At 41.6% G+C, this 21,115-nt stretch overlaps 3 protein-coding genes across 3 annotated transcripts; 2 read left to right on the top strand and 1 right to left on the bottom strand.

Moving 5' to 3' along the window:
• Positions 1–2,726: 2,726 nt before the first annotated feature.
• LOC121054739 (E3 ubiquitin-protein ligase SINA-like 2) lies at positions 2,727–3,740 on the top strand. Its single transcript, XM_040525255.1, has 2 exons — positions 2,727–2,849; positions 3,003–3,740. Exons 1-2 carry the CDS (start codon positions 2,727–2,729, stop codon positions 3,738–3,740), a joined length of 861 nt encoding a protein of 286 aa, XP_040381189.1.
• A 7,931-nt stretch (positions 3,741–11,671) lies between these two features.
• On the top strand, positions 11,672–13,921 carry LOC102701208 (heavy metal-associated isoprenylated plant protein 37). Its single transcript, XM_006643642.3, has 3 exons — positions 11,672–11,897; positions 11,984–12,059; positions 12,555–13,921. Exons 1-3 carry the CDS (start codon positions 11,859–11,861, stop codon positions 13,655–13,657), a joined length of 1,218 nt encoding a protein of 405 aa, XP_006643705.1. The 5' UTR covers positions 11,672–11,858; the 3' UTR covers positions 13,658–13,921.
• Positions 13,922–18,080: 4,159 nt separating this feature from the next.
• LOC102700196 lies at positions 18,081–20,030 on the bottom strand. Its single transcript, XM_015836945.2, has 2 exons — positions 19,886–20,030; positions 18,081–19,117 (listed from the first exon to the last, which is right to left on the bottom strand). The coding sequence occupies exons 1-2, from the start codon at positions 20,028–20,030 to the stop codon at positions 18,330–18,332; spliced, it is 933 nt and encodes a 310-aa protein (XP_015692431.2). The 3' UTR covers positions 18,081–18,329.
• Between the last annotated feature and the right edge of the window lie 1,085 nt (positions 20,031–21,115).

Raw genomic sequence — 21,115 nt, forward strand, 5'->3', positions numbered from 1 at the left:
GGTTAATCGACTTTGAGATGTAAGTTCGTATATGTAAATACATCGAGTAGATAGAATAGGATCTTTTTGGTTTAGTCTGATATTCTATGTGATCTATTTGATAGCATTACCTAGAGTTTTGTAGTTATTTTAACCTGTGTTGCTTGTTTTGGAATAATTACAATTCTCGTCTCACAATTCATGCATGTTATTAATCTTATTTGTATATGTGAGGGTAATGACTAATGAATATGGTTCTGGCTTAGTTAGGTCTGATTAATCGTATCTATGCACAATCATATTTATAGATTAGACTAAGATGCATGCATACGTTGTTTTATTGGAGTTATAGCCAGTAAGATGTATAGTGGCCTATCGGAATCTTTTTGAGAAATAACATTATTTTAATAGAAAATCACAAGATTAGAGGCCATTTGTGGAAAATCGCAATTTTAACACCCTGTCGAACCATGGATGTTCGATTTGGGGCCTGTCGAACTACTGCTGTTCGAGAGGGGACCCTATCGAACATCCACTGTTCGACAGGGCCCACCACCTGCCGTTGAGGGGCCTGTCGAACTGCCAAAGGTTGACAGACCCCTATCAAACTGCCAAACGTTGACTGCGGGGACCTGTCGAACTGCCAAAGGTTGACAGACCCCCTTACCGTCTCAGTCGAACGATGTGGTGTTCGACAAGCACCTGTGGAGGGCCTGTCAAACTGCCCCTGTTCGATAGGGGGCCTATCGAACTATGGCAGTTCGATAGATCCCTAAAATTGCGACTTTTCATGCATGGCCTCTATCTTGTGATTTTCTATTAAAATAATGTTATTTCTAAAAAAATTCGACCTATCGGCTGGTTTGCTAGGTTTGTAAGTCATTGGTTCATACTTGATTATGTTGATTTTAACCATATATTGTCTTGGTTTTGTCCGATCTATCATAGTTATCTTCAACATGATTTAGGATTGCCTTTAAAATTGTTAAATCTAGTGAAACAAGCCGATAAGTCACCCTATTTATTAATTGAGAATTAATGACGCTTAATATTGATCTGAGCTTGTCCGCACTTATTTCTAAACTTGAATTGTTCCTGTTCGGTCTGATCTTCTAGGTTTATGATAAGTGGTCATCGGCTTGTCCGATATTACGTATAATTGACTCTTAAGCTAGTAATTTAGGCTTTTACTCATAATTCTATGAATAACCCTATTGGCTCATGCTTAATGATATAATGAATGGTAAATCTATTGTTTATTGACCTCAATATTGAACTGGGTCCTATCTTCTAAGTTTTTTCTTTAATAATCCATGTGATTTATCAATTGTTATATTATGTTCTAGCCAATAAGGTATATTATATTTGATAATCATAAATTCCTATAAAGCTGATGCATATGTTTCATCGGCTAAGGTCCTAAACATGTTGTCGGTCAATAAGCCGAATCAACGTTTTAGGTTTAACTTTGCTTCTATGTTTTATATCTTATCAGTTCTAGGGTCAAACTGACTGACACACCTATTTTCAGTTAAGATTCTTTGAGTTTAGGTCCTACACTGAAGCGATACAGAGACTTCCAGGCTTTCGTATATGATGCGTGAGAAATCAATTTTGGCATCAACAGGATGACAACCGGGTCTGGCAGTCATGGGCTGCTACATCATTTTGTGCCCATGGGTATACCTGTTACCCGTGACGGATATGAAATCTTGTTCATGCCCACTATCCCCTGGCGCAACATACCCATGAGTTTACCTATTTACCCATCACTATATAAATGATACAAACGATAGAGAATTTATATAATAAACAGCCTACTTATGGATTACTGAACAACTATAATATCTTGTCGACAATTTAAACATAAATTTAACTTTAAAATGATCATATCATAATGCAAGATATAAACTAATGTTTAGCTTAATTATACATTAAAATATTTATAGACTAATAAAACCTACATGTCGAATAGATTTGGCGGGTGAAAGGATGAAGTGGGCATGGTCAGTGGCTACCTATACCCATACCATTTACCCATCCCATCGGATTATAGGTTTTGACCCGACAGCATTACCACAAATATAAAATAAAGATCATATTCGACTTTAATAAGATTTTTAAGCACGGTTAAACGGGTAATCAGACTTTATTGGCATCCGTAGAGTGATTTTTAATTCGTTGTGTCATATTGAGTGTAATATGACAGAGGGAGTGCCCTATTTAGTTTAGGAAATAAAAAAATTTAAATGTCACATCGAATGTTTGGTCCGAGATGTTAGAATGAGTTTTCGGACACGAACGAAAAAAACTAATTTCATATCTCGCCTGGAAACGTGAGGCGAGTCTTTTGAGCCTAATTTATCTGTCATTAGCAGCACACGGGTTACTATGATACTTATGGCTAATCTTGGGCTAATTAGGTTTAAAAAATTCGTCTTACTATTTTCTCATAAACTGTGTAAATAATTTTTTATTTATGTTTAATATTGTATTTATGTGTCTAAATATTTAATACGATGATTTTTTAAAAAGAAATTCCAGAGGTGAACGGTCTTAACAATAGCTTAGGTTTCGAAATTAAAAGCGGCAGCTACTTCCATCCGTTGGTTCCCGCGTCCCCTGAAACGTCCAATCCGTCAGACCCGCCCGCCTAGCTCAACACTGCTGGCCTGCACTAGTAGAGCTATGGAGGCCATGAGCATCAGCTAGGGAAGCAAGAGGCAGGGAGGAGGAGAAGAGAAACCATGGAGACGCCGAGCAATGGTGCCATGCAGAGGAGCTCCGTCGCCACCAATGCCACCATCGACCTCGAAGCTCTCGACTGCACCATAATCCCCTCAACCCCCCCCCCCCCCCCCACCATAATCGCCACCAAACCAAGTAGACGATTGATAGTGCCTTCTTCCTTCTCCTTCGTCTTCCTACAGATAAAGAAGCATTTTCTTTTTGTGGCAGAAAGATTTGTGGTTTCATCATTCCTGAAGCTGCTCATGCATCGAGCTATATGTATATCTATGCAGTGTGGAGTTGGGCATGTCATCTGCTCGTGCTGCCATGGCAAGCTCGTCGACAGGATCAGGTGCCACCTCTGCAACATGGACGGCGGCTACAACCGCTGCATGGCCGTCGAGCACATCCTGCAGTCCATCTTGGTGCCCTGCCCCAACGCCGCCCACGGCTGCACCGCCAAGACGGCCTACCACGACGGCGAAGGGCACGCCGACGAGTGCCCGCACGCGCCGTGCTTCTGCCCCGAGCCCGGCTGCGGCTTCGCCGGCGGCACCGCCGAGCTGCTCGCCCACTTCACCGCCAGGCACGGCTGGCCGCTCACCGTCATCAGGCGCAACAACAGGGCGGTCGACCTCCAGCTGCAGGAAGGCAGGCGGGTCCTCCACTTCCTGGACGTCGAGGGGGACGGCGGCCACCTGTTCCTGCTCAACGTCGCACCGGCGGGCCCGGCCGGGGTCGCTGTCGGCACCGTGCTCCTCGTGGAGCCCCGCGTCGGCGCGACGTCGACACCCGCACCGCCCATGTTCGAGTGCCACGTCGCGTTCTACTGCCGCGCCACGGGCTCGCGGCAGTCGTCGGAGTTCGCGGTGAGGAGCACGAGCCTCTCCGACGGGTTGCCGGTGGACAGCTACGCGTTCGTGGTGCCCAAGGTTGGTCAGCCTCCCGCCACCGCCAGCGTCGTCGTCTCCGCCTTCGACGTCTCCAGGCGACGAGCACGCAGCGGTGATCTCAGGCTAAGGAGCAACTAGTTGGATAAATTTAACAGTTAATCGGTATTACTACTGCCTTAGTTAATCTAGTACTAGTAGCATCTGCTGTGCTGCTGATCACAATCCTTGGAGTAGTTTTTGCATTTTGTCAGGTGGCAGAGGCAGCAATTCTGCTGTGTTTAAAGCTGACAGAACATTGTTTCAGGTAACCAGATCATTTAAGTGTAATGAGTGAGCCGGTGCCACAGCCACGCATCAATGCATCACCTGTTGATGATCCAATGTGATTTTTGTTCTGTTTTCTTCTTGCTTTGCTTGCTGGCATTGTCGAATCTCTGGCTAGAAGAGAAGATCAGAGGAACGAACACAGGACCGTCTTTCAGAATTCAGAACACTTGGAATTGGAGTGGGCCTCAGGCCCATCCAGGATTCTTTCTTGGGCCAAGCCCTATCCAGGTATCTTCGGTGGGCCGAAAGTGGCGGGCCGCGCCAGTGGATCGTGTTTAACCGACAAGTTTTCCGATTATTGATAGCGATCTGAAATTACTATTCCTCATGAAATCGTGATTATTGGTAGCAACTCGACAATTTTACATCTATCTATAGTCCCATAAATGATTGTTTGTAGCATTCGGACTTCTCATAAAATGGTCCCTATTGGACGACTAGACCTGATTTAGGGCGTGCTCTTTTTCTCTTTCTTTTTTATCTCATAAACTTCTAAACCGTAGTACAATTTCGTAAAATTTAATTTTTATTAAGGAATGTTTTTAAGCAGCTCTTCAAATTCTTTTCTAGTGTTTCGTTCCTCTGTTTTTAAATAATCGATAGCATGCGCTATTCACTCTCACACTTTAACCACACGGCTATTTTACATTTAGAAGAACTAACAACAATACTGTGGGGTTGACTGTGTTGGTGTTCGTTGAAGTGGAGAACAGATTTATTTGAGTTTATAAAAGTAGAACACAACAACATTGGAGTATTAAAAAAATAGAGGATGTTTTAGTATTTTTTGTCTTTGCTTTTGTATTTGTTATTAAGGCCGTGTTTGGGGAGGGGTGTAAGTTAACTTATCCGGCGCGAAAAACGTAGTAATAGATTAATACATTGTTAATTAATTATTAATTATTAAAAAATATAAAATAGATTAATATGATTTTTAAACAAATTTTCTACAAAAAATTTTTGCAAAAAAATATACCGTTTAACAGTTCGGGAAACGTGCGGTGGGCAAACACGGTCTAAGAGCATCTCCAATAACTCATCTATCTCATCCTCTATCTTGAAAATAGAGGATGAAGACTACAAATGGAGCTCCAACAAAACGGCTATCCTATCATCTATTTTTAGATGGCATCCATATTAGGAGAGAGAACCTTCATATTTGAATGATTTCTCTCCATCCTGCAAACATATACAAAGGATGTCATATATAGATTATCTAGTGGAATGAAAAGAGATATAAAGGATGAAACAAGTTTAGATGATCATCCAAATAAAAAAATAAAGATATAGATGACTAAGTTTAGGTAAGCTATTGGAGATGCTCTAAGTGGACTAAGAGAGTCTTTTTGGACGGAGATAGTGATTATCATAAACTCAGTTTTCATATGTAATCCAATCGCACTTGAGAGACGAGGCTCATCAACGACGCCGACTCCCCTCCGGCTACACGGCTCATGTCCCTCACCGTCGCCATGGAAGTCTCGTGCCTGCGTCCCATCAACGCCACCTCCGATCCTCCGCCGCCTGACAAGATCGATCGATCTGCGGTCGGCGGTGATATCGCCGCCGGCCGTCCATGCGGTCATGCTCAGCGGAGAGCTGACGCCGCCCTCGACTGTGTTCTCAAGTCACCAAGCTGGCTACAGTGCCTCGCTGCCATGAATACAAAAAGGCGCATCGCCATGGCTGCAATGGCAAGAGCTATAGGCCTATAGCTGGCTTGATGTGACCGCATCAACAACCAGTGGCACCGAAAGGAAACTCTCGTCTCTCTCCACCAGCAAAGCTAGCAGCCAGCAGCTACACTACTACTGTACTCCTATATGTTTCCCTCCGTGTTTTTCTCCTGAACATATCTCGAAATAATATTATTTTTTAGTTTTTTATATAATAATTTTACTCTTTATTTTATTTAAAACTTTTTTGTAATTAATGTTTTATTCTTACTAGATGATTATGAATAGTACTTTATGCGTAATTAATTTTTTTAAGTTTTTTATAAATTTTTTAAATAAGACGAATGGTCAAATGTTGAACATGAAAAAACGAAAAATGCAGTTGTCTCAAAACAAATATAGTTTTCAGATTTTAGATATAATATATAATGTTTGACTCTTTGTCTTATTCAAAAAAATTACGATTAATATTTTTATTTTTATTAGATGATAAAATATAAATAGTACTTTATGTGTGAATAATTTTTTAAATTTTTTTTAAATAAGACGAATGACTAAACGCTCGTCATAAAAACCGAAAAATTGATTTTTTTAGAGACGGAGAGTACTCCTACGTCCATTATTTCTCGTCTCCCTAAATTGCATACGTTTACTAATAAATTTATATACATATATAAAATATATAGTACATTAAGATATACTATATGAGTGCTCAACCAGACCAAAGAAATTCACAGATTTCAGACGTCCTCCTGCCATGCTAATCCTGATTTTTTTTTTTTGGTTCCAAGCAAGCATTTTCATGCTAGATCGCTTGTTTGTTAATCACTCTAGTTTTATAATACTGGGTGTTTTAGACGCCAAACTTTAAAACTTTAACTATTGATAATTTTAAAATATTTAATTTTAAAATACTACTGCATCCGTTTCATATTATAGGACTTTTTAGCCTCGCCTAAATTCATCAATTGATGAATGCATATAATTTATATATATGTTTTGATTTATTAGCATCCATATGAATCTAAACAAGGTTAGAAAGTCTTATATTGTAAAATAGAGGGAATATGTAATATGTATAGAGACTAGCATTTTAATAGAAATAACATTTATTTGTTCTTTTTATATATTTTAGTAGAGAAAATAGTTATATGTTTTGAAGATCGTGTTGTTATCCATTATTAAACTAGAGTTGTAGTGCGGGTAAAGATACGAGTACATGAAAAGACTGGACATGAGTAGAGTTAATTTGGGATCATATTAGTACTTATTATTGTAGTAAACAATCTCGTCTTGCTAAAAAGGCTCCTTGTTGATGCGAAGAGCACATATGACGTGTGTGAGATCAGAAATTCACAAATATGCAAACAAGAGGCAAACTTGAGTCCAAATGTCCAAAATATCTTCAGCAGATAGTATAAGTACTACAGTAATTCATTTGTCCCAAAATGAATTAGCTTTCATCCCTGAAAGTTATTTTTTCTGTGATGGAAGAGCAGTTCGTTCACCTCCCGAAATGATTTCTATCACCCCACCTTTGTCCCAATATATACTAGTTCTCCACGTAATCACTCATCCCAATCAAATGTAATCATTCTTAATTTGATTTTTACACATATATATATATTCTATTGTCAACAAATAATAACATTCCTTCCATTATTTTGACCTACTTTTTAAATAATTATGCTCACATCAATAAATGATTAAATCCAGAGTAGAAGTACTACCAACAATAACGAGGAGAGGAGCCTGCGTACCATGGTGCGACAGAGAGACATCATGATGCTGTCAACTGAAAATTTGGGTGTCCCAAACATAAGATACTCCATCACATCGATTGGAAACATCTTAAATACACAATCTAGAAACTCTGCAATCAATCGCATCGTTTGGAACAGCATGGACAGGACTGCCCAAAAATAAGGAATCTTTTAAGCCTAATTAATCTGTCATTAGTTAATGTAGTACTTATGGTTAATTATGAACTAATTAGGTTTAAAAGATTTGTCTCAAGATTTCTTTTATACTGTGTAATTGGTTTTTTGATTCATCTATGCTTAATGCTTTATTTAGGTGTTCAAATGTAATGTTTTTGGAAAAAAAAAACAAGGCCTGAATTTATGGCCGGCTGCTACACTTGGCTGCTTCGTCTTTTCGATAGGACCCAGTAACCACTCGGTTTCTTGCTTCCTATCCAATGTGCTTGTGCACTCCAACTCTGCGCTCTTTCAAATCACCTTCATATCAAATCGTTGGGCAGACAGTACCAGCATACAAATGCAATTCACAAAAAGATCTTGCTGGCAACATGGCATCAGATGGAACGCATGGAAATTTCATGGGTGTTCTATGCAAAATTCCCTGTAATCTCGAAAGCTTCAGAAACGAAACTTTCTGGACCGTCCGATCGGAAATGAATGAGTAGAACAAAGCCATAGGAGAAGCATGGAATTATTGCAACTTGCTCTCCGTTTCTTGGTCCAATTCGACAAACTTGTGTACAAGGCTGGGGCAAAAGAAAAAAATGAAGCATGTGCGGATATATAGCCGGTGGCAGATGATCCAAAAACACTTTGATATACTAGTAGGAGTAGCATGTGTGAAGGAAAAATGTTTCAGCTGCAGCCAACAGAGAGATGCCAAAACCAAGCCCTGAAATCCAGCAAAAACTCAGGCACTGTTGGGTGTTGTCACCACCCCAGCCAGGGCCCAGCCTTTCTTCACTTCACTCACTCACGCACTCACTTTTTTTTACCTCTCCATTCATGATCAGCTTTCACCGCCCCAAGCATCCATGCAAGGACACAAGCTAAGCTGGAGTAACACCATCATAATACTGTTGCAAAGGATCACACTCAGCAATACTAGCTAACTGTCATTGCATTGGAGACACTGCCACTGTGGGCCCCACATTTGCCTGGCCCTTTTCTTACCGGTTGGAGGATGCAGGTGCAGTGCCAGGTGCAGGACAGCAGGGGAGGTGATTTAAGGTAGATACATGGTAATTTATTAATTAGTGGCAGACAGTAAAAGAGTTTGGATCATCTGCAGTGTTGTGCTCCAGTACTGGAATAGTGTAGCCCAATACTACTTTCTTGAAATCTTGCAGCCGCTAGGAGTAGTAGCAACTGACTTCATGACTTCTGATGTGATTACATGCATTGGCGTGAAATGATGAAACATTTCAAAGCAAGTACTGTGTAAATTTTACACTTGCCATCCAGTGCTTACCGATGATGCTTCCACGGACTAACAAATGCGTTGTCTTGGTGTCAAAACAGATGGATCGCTGTAGCTCTGCTTCATGCTCCCATGATCCCCATCCCATGGATCCTCTGAAAAATCTTGGTATTACACCAAGCCTGTCTTGTACGTTTTCAGAAGTCGACAGATACTCCCATATGGCATCAATATTATTGTTCAGTACGTACAACACTGCAGGGTAGAGAAACCGAAACTGCGTCAGTTTCAGAACATTGGAAACATTTACAACGAGTAATCAAGTAGAGCAATACTCCATATGGCAGCATCAGCATCAAATCTCAACAATTCAAGTGCAAACTCCAAATTCCAACAAATACCTGTTCGACTGCACTCCGGACGATCAGAAGTAGACGACTCATACTCGTACTCCTAGTAGCAATCCTGAATTCCTGATGCTATTGCTGCTACCCCACTGCCTTCCACACGACATAGCACAACAGCAGCATAACGTGAAGCAAAAATCTACAGCAGCATTGTACGACGATACTACTGGAGACTATAACACTTGAGGTCCTGTTTAGTTTCTATAAACATCCCATCGAATCTTTACACATTTAAATAAGATATTAAATATATATAAAAATAGAAACTAATTGTAGAGTTATGGAAAAATCGTGAGACAAATTTTTTAAGTCTAATTAGTGTATGATTAACTATAAGTAATACAGTAACCAATATGTACTAATCACGAATTAATTAGGCTCAAGAAATTCTTTCCAGACGAGCTGTGAAATTCTTTTTTATTCGTGTCAAAAAAAAACCTCCTCTAATATTCGTGGCTCTTTTATCAAAAATCTTTTTCATCAACTCGGCTAGCTTTCAATTCCTTCCTTGCTTGCTTGCTGCTGCCTTGCTTTCAACTGGTCTTTCACTCTTCAGTAATAAACGTCTCCATCACCCACACCTGCTCTCCTTCTTTCTCTGCCTCTCTGTCTGCATGCACATCTCACTGCACACACAGTGATGAGGCCCAAGGTGTTTGTGCCGTTGCAAGACCGACACGTAGGCCCCCATGTTAGTGTCCCATTTGTGTGAATGATTCTGCTACTGTTGACAGATTATCTTTGGTGACATGGTAAACCTGGCAGTTTTGGGAGTAGACAGTAGCAACAGGCTAGCAACACTTCTGCTAAAGAATGTACTTTCACCAGTTTGATGGAGTAGTGTGGTTTTTCAGAAAGGAAAGAAAACAAAGATGTTTTTACATAAAAGGTTTGGTATTTATAATCACCCAGTTTCCCATGTGACCTATGCATTGATTGCATTCTACAGTTAACAATTGCATGATTTAAAGCATACTAGCTGTTTACTAGCGTAACTAGGAATTTGACATCGCTATTGATCTAAAGTAAACAACTTTAAGGTACTACCTTACATCCACAGCCAAAGAAAGATTAAGTGGCTAATCAAACAGATCCGATCAATAAGGTTGCTGAAAACCCAACAAGTAACTAAAAGCATGTGCTGATTGTCCAGCCGTTTTATAACGTTACATTGGGTTCTCTCGGGTAAGTTCTTTTGGGTTGAGACGGGTTGAAACAATTTGCTCATGCAAATTAAGTCATTAACCTATAATTAATTATTTTTAAAAATCTATACAAAATTGCTTTTAAACCATAAATAAATCTATTTTTCAAGTTTAAAATAATCCATACAAAATGGGTTCAACCCGTTTTCGGGCAAAAAAAAAACTAGCCATTCACCCTTAGAATACATGGATTTTATATAAAAAGATTATAGAAACTAGTTCAATTTCCATAAAAAATACTTACTCTAGTTCATATTGTAAGACTTTCTCGCTTTGTCTATTCATTCATTGATAAATGTATATAATTTATGTATGTATCTAGATTTATTAGTATCTATATAAATATAGGTAATGTTAAAAAGTATTATATTGTGAAATGAAAAGAGTATTACAGAAGTGATTAAAAAAACTCTCTTAGTGATATTTTTTACTGCCATGTCCAAACTTCAAAGCTCCCAACAGGCCTTCGCCAGCCTCTTTAGACAATGTTCTGGAGAGACTAAAAAAGTGAAGTTTTACCCACACTATGGCCTTGTTTAGTTAAAAAAAATTTCTAAAAGCATACATCGAATTTTTAGACACCTAAATAAAATATTAAACACAGATAAATAAAAAAATAATTACACAGTTACGGAAGAAATGTTGAGACAATCTTTTGAGCCTAATTAGTTCATGATTAGCCATAAGTGCTACAGTACCAACATGTGCTAATGATGGATTAATTAAGCTCAAAAGATTCGTCTCGTGGTTTCCAGGCTAGCTGTAAAATTCGTTTTTTCATTCATATCTAAAACCCCTTGCCGACATTCGGTCAAACATTTGACATGACACTTCTCCTAAAAATTTTCTCAATCTAAACACCCCCTATTCTAACGAGAGAGAGAGTCTGAGGGAACAGAACCTTACAACATACTCACTCCGTCCTAAAAAAATCAATTCTCTGATTTTCGTGTCCAACATTTGACCATCCGTCTTATTGGAAAAATTTTCAAGAAATTAAAAAAAATTAGTTACACGTAAAGTACTATTCATGATTTACCATCTAATAAAAAATATCAAACATAAAAATTTTTTAAATAAGATGAAGAGTTAAAAATTGTAGATAAAAAATGAAAAATTAGTTTATTTTAGAACGGTGGAAGTATTTTTACTGTACTGGTGGCAGTGGGGTCGGCAAGAGAAGACCCTCACCCATGTGGGACGGTCAGTGGGATTATAGAAGAGAGGCACAAGGGACCAACAAGGGTAGAAATAGAAGGGGAGGAGATAGAAACAAACCCTCTTTCTTAAATGCATTGAAGTGTGGCTTCTCCTCCTGCAACGGTACAAGAACCACCATCACTCCCCTACCACTCCACTAGCCACTGCTCCTCCTTCCCTCCCTCCCACTCTTCTTCTGCGTCTACTCCTCTCTTCTCCCATTCTCATCCTTGCAGCTTGCAAACAGTGCTCTGCAGAATGACCAAAGATGAGGATTTCAAGCTGGTCAAGATCCAGGTATCTCTCTCTCTCTCTCTCTAGGCTTTATGGTGGTGGTGGTGGTGGTGCTTGAGTTCAGCAGGGACTTTCTTTGATTCTTGCAGACCCATGTACTGAGGGTGAACATACACTGTGATGGCTGTAAGCACAAGGTGAAGAAACTGCTTCAGAAGATCGAAGGTACTTACCATTTGTTTCTCGAACACACAGCTTTTTCGAAGTTACGGCCTTCCATTTCTTTGCTTCCAGAACAAGTGTCGCCCCAGTGGTATTTAGCTGGTACTCCTAATTGTTTTACTTCTCCTTTTCTTGACACCCACTTTAATGAAAATATCTTCTGCTCGGCAGCTTAAAGCTTTGTCCATTTGCATCTTCAAAAGACACAGTTAAATGCATAAGAACAACTAGAAATCTCTGCTTTTGATGTGCCCGTGCCAATGTTCATACCAAACTTGTTCAGGAACTGCTACGTAGTAGTAAATAGGCCAAAATTTCACCGCGCGTGTAGTAGAGGTAATTCTGGTGCAAAGCTTAGAAATTTCTGACGATGAAGAAGATCATCTCCACGCCCACTCACTGCAGAAGTCCACATCTTGTGATGCGTAATTGCTGACCAGTACTTGGCAATTATCGTAGCTCACGAGCAGACTGTGAACTATCTGCATCTTGTTGCAGGTGTGTACTCGGTGGCATTGGATGTAGACAACCATAAGGTCACAGTGACTGGCAATGTGGACTCCGATACATTGATCAGGAAGCTCACCAGAGGGGGCAAGCATGCAGAGCTGTGGTCACAGCAGAAGGGTGGCAACAACCAGGGCCACAAGGGCAGCAACAACCAGCAGAAGCAGCAGCAAGGGCAGCAGCAGCATCAGAAGCAAGGTGCCAACCAGAGCAAGGATGGCAACAAGAACAACAACAGCCTCAAGGACCAGGGCAAGCAAGGAGGTGTGGGAGGCCTCATCCAGGGCCTCAAGGCATTCAAGAACCAGCACAGCAAGAACCAGCTCCCTGAGCTCGACTCGGAGGATGACGATTTGTATGATGACGAAGATGACGAGTTTGACGATGACTATGAGGACGATCTCCGCTTCCTTGGGGACAAGATGAGCCAGCTTGGCTTCCTCCGGCAGGAAGCTGCAGCTGCAGCGGTGGCCAATGCCAAGAACAAGAATGGCAACACTGCCAGCGTCAACAACCACCAAAACAACACCAACGCCAAGAAAGGCGGCGGCGGCGGTGGAGGTGGAAATCACCATCAGAATAACCACCACCAGAACCAGAAGACCCCCAATGTGATCAACATGGCTGCAGCCAATGCGAAGATGGGCAATGGCGCCCAGAAGAACACTGGCGCCATCAATGGCATGATGGGCCTCAACCATGGCCTGGGAACAGCAGGTGCCGCCGGCTTCCAGGGCTACACCGGCTTCAACCACCCATCATCCTATGCTTCAGCCGGCTATGGAGGGCTTCAGCAACAGCAGAGCAACAACCTCATGGCAAGCATGCAGGGGTACCATCATCACCCAGCGGCCACGGCGGCGATGATGAACAATCTGAGGGGTCTGAATAACAACATGATGATGATGCATCAGCCCCAGCAGCAGCCCCAGATGATGTACCACCGGTCTCCTCAGATCAGCCCTTACACGGCCTACTACAACCCTTACAGCTACTACTACCACCCTGGCGCTGCCGGTTATCATCCCGCCAGCAATGGCGATGTGGAGACCATGTTCAGTGATGAGAATACCAAGGGTTGTGTTGTCATGTAGGGATGCTGTTACAGTGTTACAAAAATGTAGAGGATGGTAATGAAGCATGGGAATGGTTATGCAATCCTACTACTCTCTCCTCTCTTTCTCTTTTTTCCTTTCTCTTCATTGTTTTTATGCTTTTATTGGTTTCTCCTGTATCAAGAATGAATCATGCATGTTGACTTAGATGTCCTGTTTGAAAGTAGTAGCACTTCAGAGGATGATCAACGTTGTAATGTAATAGTTTTACCGCCTAGTGCTTTGCCCTGCCTGGCTTGTTTATACTTTGTATATTGGTTTGCTGTTTGTGGTGGACTTATTTGCCGCCAATGGTGCTCATGGCATCGGAGTAAACAGTAAATAACTCAATGTTAACAGTCAGCAACTCAACATTGGGGATGCTGCATAATGGATGTGCCCTAACTGGTAGAATAGTCGCACGCCACCCAAAACATGATCATGAGAAAGAAGTGGAGCTAATGAGCATGCCCATGTGAACAGAAAACAGAATTAAACTGGTTAATTAAGTATGTACGACTTGTTCGTTTAAGTTATGGCCTCTATATCAGGTTGCAATTTTTACCTGGGTAGTGTTTTTGGGGGAAAAACTGCGGGAGAGTATATCAGTCAACAGATGATTTCAGAACCGAAATGAGAATCCTTCTTACCTGTAAGACTGACGATTCATTGCGAATCTGCTGCAAGAGAGAAATTCCATTGGAGATTAAAGCAAATAGTGAGTCTGCTAAAAACGCCAACTATGATTGAAGTTCATGATGAAAGTGTATGCTGGTAAAGGTAGTTGAAAATGAATGCACACCATAATGGTTGTTGCTACCTTCATGAACTCATTGGTCCTGGTCCCTAACCAAAATAAATTCTGATTTTCCATCTGTCCTTTTTACTGCTTTTGCCAGACTTGTAGTACAGAAATCATAATGCACCCACCAAATAGACCAAAAAAGATGTGTATTGAAAAAGAAAATGAACCGGTGATATAAAGCATATTATTAGAGGTTTACTAACTTCATGTTTACAGGATACTATGAGATGGCTGAGGTGAGCATGGTGCAAAAGATAGAATTAACTATTTAAGAAAACCCTAGGTATGCAGTTTCAGTTAACTAACTGTGCGAGCTACAAAGGCAAATACTTTTGTAGTAGTACACAGTAGTCAGTTTCCCTTTATAAAGAATGTATGCATAGGGTTCTCGGGAAGAGAAACTGGCATACAATTTGCTTGTTTAATCTTGCACGGATGGGTGGAACCGTGGAATGGATGAAGGGTTATAATATTGCACACTCACAGAGTCACAGGGGGCGTGCAGCAAGCACGCGTACAGTCTACAGCAACGACGGTCAGCTCAATGCAAGATCCAGATGGATATATCGTCAGGGTAAATGGTAACGTGCAATGCAACCTGCAGATAAGGGATTCAATGAATTAATGCAAGGATAAAAACCATTGTTATACATGTATGCATAATGCATCTAATTTCTATAAAAATAAATATACTATAATAACTAGTAAGCACATTGAACCCACCAGGGACAAAAGAATAAATTCCAAACCCATATTTTGATTACACCAAATTGATGGTCCCAATTCCCAAATCGAATTGGTAGAGGACAAAACCATATGCACCAGCAAACAAGCCAAGCATAGATGCTAGATCACCCAGCCCGTTTTTCTTTCCCTCATAGATGTAACAAAAGCTACCAGCTCCTTGCCTTATTGGTACCCAGCACACTCACTTTGTGGGAAAGATGAATTTCCCCAACAGAAAAAGGATGAAATAGACACTACCATCGTACACCATGCTGGTGAAGTTGAGATAGAGAGCCCTCTCTCCGTTTCAGTCAACACCTCTCTTTCCATTGTATGCAGTATGTACACCGTGCGTGGGAGAGAGGGCAGGATTCCCAACATCCATGTGAGACCCACGTACATCAGTGAGGCAGTGAGGAGGGACCAGGACACCGGAAGCAGTGGACAAAAGCTGGGACTCAGCTGAGGGCAGAGAAAGCCAAACACAGTAAACTATAAACACAAAAGATCATCTTTAGACTTTAGCAGGCAGCTTTGGTATATCATTAGAATAGGTTGTTACTTGCTTTTAGTACAAGGGATTATGATGACAGAAAAGGGCAGTGCGAGAAGCATGAAAAGGAAAAAAAACGTTCAGGAAAGAGTAAGCTTTGAGACAGCACGGCCTGCACAGGAGCACCATAGGGGCATGTCTTTTGACCTGCAGGTGCGAAGCACAGTGAATTCGTGCTTGCAACTACCGAGAAAACTTGGCCCCTGCAAGATGAACAAGCAAGCAAAGAACCATCGGGAGAGGTGATGTGATTTCTTTCTGGGATGCAACATTCACCCGGACAGACATCAATACATGATAGTGTTCAATTACAGGACTCTGCTACATGGCCATATGCCATATGAGTCATCACTGTCAAGTTACACTTTTAGTGAATTAATACCCGGCCTCTAGGTCCAACAAGATGCATATAGCCAGCTGTCAAGTTACATATATTTGGAAGTTTCAAATTATGATGTCCATGCAGCAACCTTGCAAAATGGCTATATTGCATAAATGAACGAAATGGAAGTTCATGAAAGCTCCGCAAAATTACTTCTACAAAAAAAACCAAAAGATTCATGACTCAGACCTTTTATTAGACACCATGGCAGAAATGATGCTAAACTCATGATTGAAGCAGTAATTACCCTATTAAAGTAGTCTAGGACTACCATCCTAAGGAATAGCTCCTACTAACAGAGTAATTTGAACAGACTGCCTTAGTTTAAAGTAAGGTGTCTCTCTCACCCAAAAATCTAGATGAATTTGTTGTGTTGTGTTATATAGTTCCTAAAATAAAGTTTGGACGCTTTAGACAAAGGATCAATAGACAATAGGTAGTGGAGCCAACTTACCACAACACCGACGCAGGAAACTTCAACAAGATGCTTTTCAGACCCTACAAAAGTACGAATAGCATTTTAGGAAGTAACAACTGATTCAAGAACTTAACTATTGATTCCAGGCCGTGCTTCCAGAAAAGAAACTTGGCACGGCCAATCTTATAATATTGTTTAGCTGCACTTTTTAATATGGATGGAGCTATAAGAGCAAGTATAATAGCAGGCTACAAGCTGGCTAAATGCTTATATGGAGGAGAGAAGGGAGAACACAAGAACCAAAAAATTATATGAGAGTGACATGTGGATCCTGTATTGATGATAAAGAGTTTACTACTATATGGATGAGCTAAAAGAAGACTATAAGAAATCTTATAACCAGCTTGTCGGCTATATTATTAGCCTTGCTCTAATAGAGGCGAGACGTGCAGATAAAATAAAGAGTAACTACAAGGAGGACAGGAGCACACTTGTCTGCATGATCCCAAAGGAAGCTTCATTTCCTTTGCTCTTCCTGAAAAGCAGAAGTAAACATAAGCAGGTTAAACCATTTGCACATACTCTTCCACGACACCATATTCATCAACATCAAATACTATAATGCAGCGAACTGTAATTTCAAACATCTGCTGTCGTTGATTTCACCAATCATGTGCATTAAGTAAGTTCTCATAAAATATCTCAGCACTAGGTACTGAATCAAGGTGCCATATTAAAAGTTCATTAAGTTCTGACTTGTCGGCAAAATATTTTGATGCAAACATACAACCTTTCGCCAGCTTGTTTATGTGCACAGTTAGTATGACAATATGATCCAGCTAGCACGATAAGACGGCCAGGCTGAGAAACCTTGGACTGCTCTGCGACAAATTCAACTTTTTAGCATGCAGACTGAATCTGTCCAGCCTATCAGACATGGTGTAGTGGTATAGCAACAGCCTTCACGAGAAGGTTAGTATTAGCAATAATCACCCATATGTCCTTTACAAAGTTGAAGAGATAGTGTGCTACCTAACATCATACTACTACTTCCATAAGCAAAAACAGGTTGTTCAGACACAGGCCTCATAGTAAGTATGATCTTCTAAATGCATAGGTTTATTGCAGAAGAAAATAGTAAGTTCAATGTCATATCATTCATAGGCTTTTCGCGTGTTCCTTCAGTCAACTAGAAAAGCCTGAGAAAAATAATGCAACTCTTCAGAACTTCGGTTTTAGAATAGTATAAGAAAACATGCAGCAATTATGTGGAAGCAGAAATTAAATCTGAGTTGCAAAAGCCTCACCTAATGGCATCCATAATCCTCGGCACCAACTCCAGGTTACCCGCAAAAATAATCAGCGGTGGATCCGATAGTGTATTATTACAGCTGATCTGACTCATATATTGAGTGAAGGCAAATGCTATTTTTCCCTTAACAAAAGGGAAAAATGGCAGATAAACAATCTGAGTAGATCACTTCCGCAAGGCTTCAAGGTACAACAAGCATCGAAGAACACCAAATGAGACATGCATTAGACACTGGATGCCCACAATTGAAGCATAAATGGTCAGCATCAGACACTCTGCTTGGTGAATTAGGATATACTATACAATTCAGAACCACATTTTGTTTTGATTGGAAGAGATATGGGAATTATAAGAGAATATTTTTCATAAGCACTTGTGCCATCGCACAAAAGATGTTCATTCTAAAATAGCACTACAGACAGACTAACATCTACTACTTGAAGAGGCAGAGAAATACACTATGATTTGATCTGGACTCAACGTCTTTCATTTTTCCTCTTCCTTGCCTGTGCTTTCTGCCACTTTTTCCTAGGCACTAACTTACTCTTGGGCTTTAGTTTTAACTCTGGAGAAAATTTGAAATTTGGGTCCCTCATGCGTGCTTGTATGTCCTTAAAGAACTGTATATTAAGCTTCTTTGGTCCACCCTCCCGCAGCTCAGCGTATTCTGGTCCTGAAACAATGTTCTCAAACGCACCAATAAGGATATCTATATCAGTGACAACATCAAACACATTAATGTAGCGTCCATCAGGCCCTTTCTTCAACTTCTTCAGAGCATTTTCTACAGCAAGCTTCCTTGCTTGCTTTCCTGGAGAGAGCTCTGGCGGCTCCTTCTCAGCTTTTAACAACTCTGAGATCGTGCGATATTTAGGTGCTTCATCAAATTCAAACACCTTGTCTATATAAGAATCACTGCGCTCATTGGGGTGTGCATCAGTAGGAATGTCATCATCGTCGTCATCTTCACTGCCACTCCAGAGCGCCATATCGTCTACATCACTCTCAGAGCATATACTTCTTAATTCATCACTGTCATCAGCATCAATTAGATTTGCATTTTCCTTGGCTTGTCTCTTCACTTTTTTAATTTCCCTCTGCAATTTTGTATCGTTCTCTTCCTCCTCATCATCCTCACTACCGGTCCATAGGCAGTCCTCCTCGTCAACATGCTCTTGCCAAGCTTTCCTAAACTCTTCATCGCCTGGCCTTCTTTTACCAAACAGGTCATAGTGCGAGCGATCATCAGCAAAGAATCGTTTCCCTGGAAAAAAGATAATTCCTTAGGATGACCTCATGCATTGACATGAAGAAATACACTCTTTTAGACCTATTGCAGTATCACACAAATTTTAGTTGTCGTGATCACCATTTTAGTATTGTTGTAGTATATACCGTAAGGTATGTCGCTCATCAAAGAAGTGAAAAGTTACAGCCACAGGGATTGTGGAGTGTGAATGATGACTAAAATGGTGGCCAAATGTATTTCTCTCTACTGATTTATACAATGATGAGACACATTACTTCCAATAAAAAACACCCACTATTTATGACATAGTTTCAAAAAAAAATACTAGGCCTTCAGGGGGTCTCTGGCTTTAAGTTAGAGTTGCACATTTTTAGATAGCTTTTAGTTTATCATCCACCACTCGTTTGTCTTCCTAACTGTGTTAGTCCCATGAATCAGTTTTGTATGGCCATAGAAAAGTCTGGGCATGCCACGGCTGGAAAATGTATGTTTAGGAAATAAACATGCACTAAGCAGGTGGCACTGAAGAAAATTATCAGAGCACCTGGTTATTCAATGATTATGTGCAACATATGCAACTAAATCATAATATGTTTCTCCTAATTTGGCTACCTCAGAAAAATGCCAAATGCCGAGTTATCTTCAGACACAAATATAGCCATGAAGCTGGGTTTCAGACTTCAGCTCCATAGAATTTCTTCACAACCTCAACACATGCGAGTATACCAACGACTGCGCCCCCAAAGAAAAAGCACGCTAGGGATCGAATTGGAGGAAACGCACCTCCGGGGGGTCCAATCAGAGCGAAACAAGGACCGGCGCTGCGGCAGCGCGTGATGGCCAGAGCCGGCAGAGGCCCGGGGCACCGCGCGGCGAGGCCGAGGCGGAGATGCGGGAGGAAGTGGCGCGCGAGGAGGCGGCGAGCCATGGGGCGGGGCCGCGCGGGGGGCGGAGGCGGGAGTGGGTGCTGCCACACCAGCGCGCTATGGAGTGGCGCCCACGGAGGTTGGAGAGGGTTTGGGGGGATGGAAGAGGAAGCTAACACGACGGCGGAGCGCGCGGCGGAGCAGAGCTCGGCGACGGCAGGAGGGAGCGGAGCGGCCGGCGCCAAGCGGCGGTGGGGCGGAGTCGGAGAGGGGAATGACAAACAGGTTGCTAGGCCCAATTCGCGCCTTTTCGAGAGGTGGGATGGGCTCAACCGAAGGCCCGGCCCATCCAAGAGCCCTTTTTAGAGCTTAAAAAGGCCAGTTTTCCCATGCTGGTGTTGGACTTTAATTTGGGCTTTAAAACTAAAGGAATAAGTTCATCTGAGGTCCTTCAACTTAACGTCGAGTCCGTCTAAGGTCCCTTAACCCAAAATCAGAAATATATACCCCTAAAATCATATAAAACGTTTAAAACAGATCTTTCGGCAGTATTGACTCAATTTTTACTCAGTTTTGCTGACATGGCATCTGGTGGGTCTCATATATTGGATTTTTTTTCTTTTTTTTTTCTCTTGTTCCTCTCTTCTCTCTCAGGTCGGCATGGATTGGAGGAGGAAGCTGCGCGCGCGGCGGCGGCTAGGGTGCGGGCAGTGGTGACTTGCGGCGGGCGGTCTGAGGTGTGGTTGCCGGGCGGCTAGGCTGGCTGCTGGGGCACGGGCAGCGGCGGCGGCGGCCTTCGCCCGCTTGTCATTATCTCCGTTGTCGTCGTCGTCGCAGCCGCATTCACCGTCGTCGAGGCCCGCGTCGTCCACCCCATCGTCGCTCTGACTAGTTTGAACATGTCATTCAACGCCATCGCCGACAATGGCGGCAAGATGACCGCTGCCATCGACGAGTGCACCTGGCCTGCGAACATGTGAGTGATCGACATTAGCTCGATCGAGAAAAAACTACATGTTTAGAAGAAGAGGAAGAAATTGTCTGTGTGATTCTGATGCATCATACATGCATGGCATGGATCGATGCATTATATGATGCTCGTGAGGAGGTGCAGCGGCCACCTTCACCGATGACTGCGACACCTGCA

Source organism: Oryza brachyantha, chromosome 1 (assembly GCF_000231095.2).
Source record: "Oryza brachyantha chromosome 1, ObraRS2, whole genome shotgun sequence".
Classification (NCBI taxonomy): domain Eukaryota; kingdom Viridiplantae; phylum Streptophyta; class Magnoliopsida; order Poales; family Poaceae; genus Oryza; species Oryza brachyantha.